This window comes from Lactuca virosa, chromosome 4 (assembly GCF_052849685.1).
Source record: "Lactuca virosa cultivar CGN04683 chromosome 4, Lactuca_virosa_CGN04683_v6, whole genome shotgun sequence".
NCBI classification, from domain to species: domain Eukaryota; kingdom Viridiplantae; phylum Streptophyta; class Magnoliopsida; order Asterales; family Asteraceae; genus Lactuca; species Lactuca virosa.
In genome coordinates, this window is record NC_136429.1 from 197,968,672 (window position 1) to 197,974,086 (window position 5,415).

Consider the following 5,415-nt stretch of genomic DNA (forward strand, 5'->3'; position numbering starts at 1 on the left):
CTTTTTCTCTTTAAAAGTCATTTTCATAAAAGCCCTTATTCACTTTTAATTTTTGCCAAAAGAAGTTTTAAAAATATGTTTGGAATAACTTTTAGCCTTTTACCTTTTAAAACCCCAAAAGTTAGCATTTTGTGACTTAAAAAAAAAGAGTATTTTCTTCTTAGCCAAAAGCTATTATAAAATAACTTTTAAAATTTCCAAACATCTTATTAAACTTTTTGATTTTTTCAAAAAGAAAAAGATAAAAAGTCATTTTAAAAGCCAACCCAAAAGTCATTTTAAGAGGGGCGGGTGTGGGCAATGCCCGTATGGCGTTATCCGATGTGGCAGCGCCATAACGGGGGAACACCGCCCCCCCTCCCGTTATTAGATGTTATGTTATCTCGCGCGATGGTGGTAACGTATCTTAACGCGTAAAAAATCGACCGTTTGCAAATTCAAACCGTTTAAAAACGGTAACTTTAATAAAAAAAAATTTACTAATTACATTTTCATTTTATATATATATACCTCATTCTTTTTACTACACATATTTCTCTATATCTATCTCTATTTTCTATATCACTCAAAACACAAACACAAAAATCAACCAACTATGGATGAATTTGATCCGGCCCATCCGTACAATGATGATAACGACGAAGACGATTTGTTCGTGAGTATGATGTACCGGTATTACACAGACAACCTACTACAGTCAGATCCAACTCCACTACTCACGTGACGTGCGGCGTTAAATAGAGATCGTGAGGAAGGGCATCGACGGCTAGTTAACGATTACTTTGCGGAAAATTATGTCTACCAGCCAAGCGATTTCAAAAGAAGATTTCGTTTGCGAAAAAATGTCTTTGAAAGGATAGCCAACACTATGGAAGCAAGGTATCGTTTGATTCAACTTTTATAATTTACAAAATGTCACTTTTAGATAAAATAAATACAATTTTTACATGTTTAATATTTAATTAGGTATGAATTTTTCCAAATGAGATATGATGCTAGAGGCAAACGAGGCTTCACAGGGTTGCAAAAATGTGTTGCTGCAATTAAACTTATGGCAATGGGGGAGTCGCCCGATTCTGTTGACGATTATATGAGAATATCTGAGAGGACCGCACGAGAAAGTTTGTATTTATTGGCAAGAGGTGTTGTCGAAACCTTCGGTGACCAATACTTGCGCAAACCTTCGTTGCATGATATGCAACAACTATATGCGGCGCATGAAGAAAGACATGGTTTTCCGGGTATGCTTGGGAGCATTGACTGCACACACTGGAAATGGAGAAATTGCCCCGTGGCGTGGAAAGGCCAGTATTCGAGCGGTCATCATGGAGCGCCTTCGTTGGTATTAGAGGCTGTTGCTTCACACGATTTATGGATTTGGCATGCTTTTTTCGGGGTTGCGGGTTCTAACAACCACGTCAACGTTCTCAATCAATCACCAATATTTGACGATCTTTTGTCAGGAAAAGCCCCGCATGCTCCTTTCACAGTGAATGGAAATGAATATAAGTTTGGGTATTACCTTACAGACGGAATATATCCACAATATTCCACGTTTGTGAAGGCGTTTTGACACCCAATAGATCCAAGGGACAAATATTTCAAGAGACGACAAGAAGGAGCACGTAAGGACGTTGAACGTGCTTTTGGGGTTTTGAAATCAAAATGGCACATAGTTGAACATGCGGCGAGACCTTATGAGTTAGATACTCTGCGATATATCATGTATGCATGTATCACAATGCATAACATGGTTGTCGAAGATAAATGACGCAATATTGCAACGTATTCGCCTACGGAGCCAAGATATGTGCAATTTCAACCGGGGACATCGGAATATTTACATAGAGTGGTTGATATTCAAGATTAGCGAAAACACAAGCAACTCCGTGAAGACTTGGCGGATTACATTTATGTTGGTCACGAAGATGAAGATGAATAGTTTTAGGCCGAAAAATATAGGTTTTATCATCTTTTTTTTTTCTGGCTTTTTAGGTTTTTAAATGTTTTTGTGTTTTGATGTAATTTTTTTAATGTTGTTTTTAATTTAAGTTTTATTAAAATTTTATTTTTACTTTTCAAATATAAACAAATAAAAAAAAAACAAATTCGAAATATAGAAAAAAAAACATAAAAAATAAAATAGAAAATAATTAATGTTATCACATGTTATTAGATGTTGTCCATTTCTACATTGGGTGTTCTAACACAAAATTGTGACTAGGATGATGAGGTGGAACATTTGGGTGTGATAACATGTAATAACATGTTGCCCACGCCTAGTAGTCTAAAAGCCAACCCAAACACCCTCTTAGGTTCGAATCGTACAACTTTTAATGTTAAAATGGTTAGTCGTTAAATAAATTTGAGTCCCTCCAATTTGTATAGTATGTAATTAGCATTTTGGGGTATGTGAAAATATAAATGGTTTTTGTTGAACATTTATTAATTTCTTTTAAAAAGCATTTAACTTTACAGCATCCAATGAAGTTTGATTTTGTTGGGAAAGACCGACTTTTCATTTGCTACATAAAGATTGTAACCCACCTTCTTCTTCAATATATCATTTGTGAGTTGCAGTCCTAAAAAGTTATAGAAAACATGGGTGCCTCTGAAAGCACTGAAAGATTAAACGGGACGGAGAACAAGGGTAAAGAGGAGCTTCGGCAAGAATCCGGTGGAGGTTCCACTTCCACCGGAGTTGCAACGACCATTGCGGTAGCTGCTGCTGGCGTTGCTGTTGCTGCTTGGGGCATTGCTAGCCTGCTTTCCGACAACACAGACTCCCAAAAATCAGCGGCAAAGATGATGAAAGCTCCTGGTAGATCTACTACGATACCGAGGGATAAGTTTGAAGCTAACCCTAAGGCGTACTTCTCTGACCTTCGTGGCAAACGTTAATAGTATGGATGATTCAACTTGTTTGGATGTTGTTGTTTTTCATTTACCTTTTAATCTATTTGTGTTTAATGTGTTTTATCATTTTCTATTTGGTACGACTGATTTGTAATATAAATATAGTATTTCTTTTGTGTTATTGGTATGCTATTTCTTATAATTCACAACTCACAAGCTTACTGCTTACTTATCATCTATGTTCAGAAAAATCAAAACAGAACCAAAGAAAAAACCGTACTTTAGCCTTTTTTTTTTTAGTAATAAAATTAGATCCAAACTTTCTTTAATCTTCATCTCTTCCCCGACCTGATGCATAAACAAATTTCAACCAACCAGATCTCTCCAAAAGCTATCTTAATCCGACCTTCTGCTCTCAAATCCTCGCCTCAAATAGGCACCGGACGTCGGAAGATCGTAGACATTAGCGACACCGTCGAGTTCAACTCACTCCTCTGGCTCCAGCGTTGTCTTCTCCGGCTCCGGTATTCCTCCTGTGCCCTGCCTCAAGACTATAACAAGACCTGCTCAGGATGACTTAGTCTCAAAGGAAAAGAATTTCAATTGTTATTTGTTTATTTTATTTATTACCTTTTTCTTTCTTTGGTTGTTGCACTTTAAATGTGTAATTGAGAAAATTAAGTAACATTACCATTTTAAATGTGTAATTGAGAAAAATAACATTTTTTTTTAAGAAAAAATAATAATTTGGTCCTGAATAAGAGCATTAGCCACAAAAAAATACCTTTTTTTTACTGATTTTGGAATGACATTCAAGTTCCGAACCAACATTCCGGATTCTAGACTAAAATTTCGAATTTATGAAGAAAAAACTCTAGAATTTCAACAACAATTATGAAATTTCAAAGGAAAAAAAACGTTTTTAACTTAAATTTAACAAAAAGTTAAACAAATATAAATTTCTCTTTTTTTGAACGGCGCAAATTTTATTTAAAAACTAGCAAGAAGCTAGAAAAGAACAATTACATAAATCAAGTAGCAGAAGTTGAATTATGCAACCAAGAAGACCATCCAAACTTTGCTTTCCTACACCTATTAGAAATCGAAAAAAATGTCCTATGAATAATATCATCAAAAATGTTCGATTTCCTAGGAAGAATCTTGCCGAAAACCAAATTATTACGGAAGTTCCACAAATACCAAAAAGAAGTAAAAATCACTGCTTGAAAGACCTTCCATTCACCATCCCTTAAAGTAATCGAATCTGACCAAGAAAGAAGAGATTGCACTGTAATCTGAGCTATATACGATATTAATGTGAACTATATACGATATTAGTGTATAAAATTATACATTTTATTAAAAAATGTTGACATTAACTTTCAAAATGTACATATCATTCAAAATCCCCCTAAAAAAGATGTCTTTGAAAATATATAAATAAATAAACTCTGAAATATGAATACTACTCGGGAATGCACATTCCAGAGAAAGTGGTTATTTTTCTAAAACTGAAAAAAATTACTTATTTTATTTGAAAACTCCATTTATAATGGTTAAATTACTTGATTTCCCTATTTAATTCGTTGTTTGAGGTTATGAATGATATTAGAAAATTCCTCCAAGACTTTGTTTCTTCTTCTTGTTCCTAGTAGATTAGCAATTTCGAACCGGCTTCAATCATTTGGTTTTTTCATCGTCGTCTCAATGCCTCCAAAAGTGAAATTCGACTCTACCTCTGACCACCGCACGCCCATCTGCCATGATCATATGCAAATGCTCATTCGTATCTCCAGTGACACCACCACCAATCTCGATCAACTTGCTAACATTTTGGTTACAAAAGCAACCCCTTGCTGCTACCACCCCCATTGCTGCCCCCATCCCCACTGCCACCAAACAACAACCACCGTCCACTAAAAATCAACTCCCAAAATTTGATGGCTCTAATCCCTTCAATTGGATTTTTCAAGCCAAAAACTACTTTACATAATACTCTATTCCACCACCACAACGTATCTCGCTATTGTCTTCTATTTTACTGGCGACACTTTCATTTGGTACAAACACTTAGCAAACAAAAATCTTCTTGGCACATGGCCGAATTCACATGCGCTCTTGAACTACGCTTCAGTCATTCCACGTTCTAGAATTACCAAACAACATTGTTCAAACTCCGTCAAACAACAACCATGTTGGCATACCAAACGGATTTCGGAAAAGTTAGCAGTTGCGTCATCGGTCACTCCCCTCTTGCCTTACACAATTATTTCATATTTGGGTGATGCTCTGACATCCAATCCGAACTCACTCTCCACAACCCACAACACCTACGACTTAGCAAAGCTAAATGAAGACAAAATCCATGCTCAACTTCCGTCTTTCGATGGTACCTCCGAACCTCCACCAACACCCTTGTTGGTTGCTCTTCATCACTTGATCCAACACTTCCGGTCAAGAAGCTAAGCCCAATTGAAATGAAAAAATGACGGGTTGAAGGTCTTTGCTACAATTGTCCCGCAAAATGTCAATCCGGTCACCATTGCAACCCACTAAAAT

The 5,415-nt window shown here is 36.1% G+C and overlaps 1 protein-coding gene across 1 annotated transcript; it reads left to right on the forward strand.

The window, feature by feature from the left end:
* The first annotated feature begins 595 nt into the window (after nucleotides 1-595).
* On the forward strand, nucleotides 596-1,573 carry LOC145105480 (uncharacterized). The gene is made up of 2 exons (XM_079042575.1): nucleotides 596-672; nucleotides 967-1,573. Exons 1-2 carry the CDS (start codon nucleotides 596-598, stop codon nucleotides 1,571-1,573), a joined length of 684 nt encoding a protein of 227 aa, XP_078898701.1.
* The last annotated feature ends 3,842 nt before the right edge of the window (nucleotides 1,574-5,415 follow it).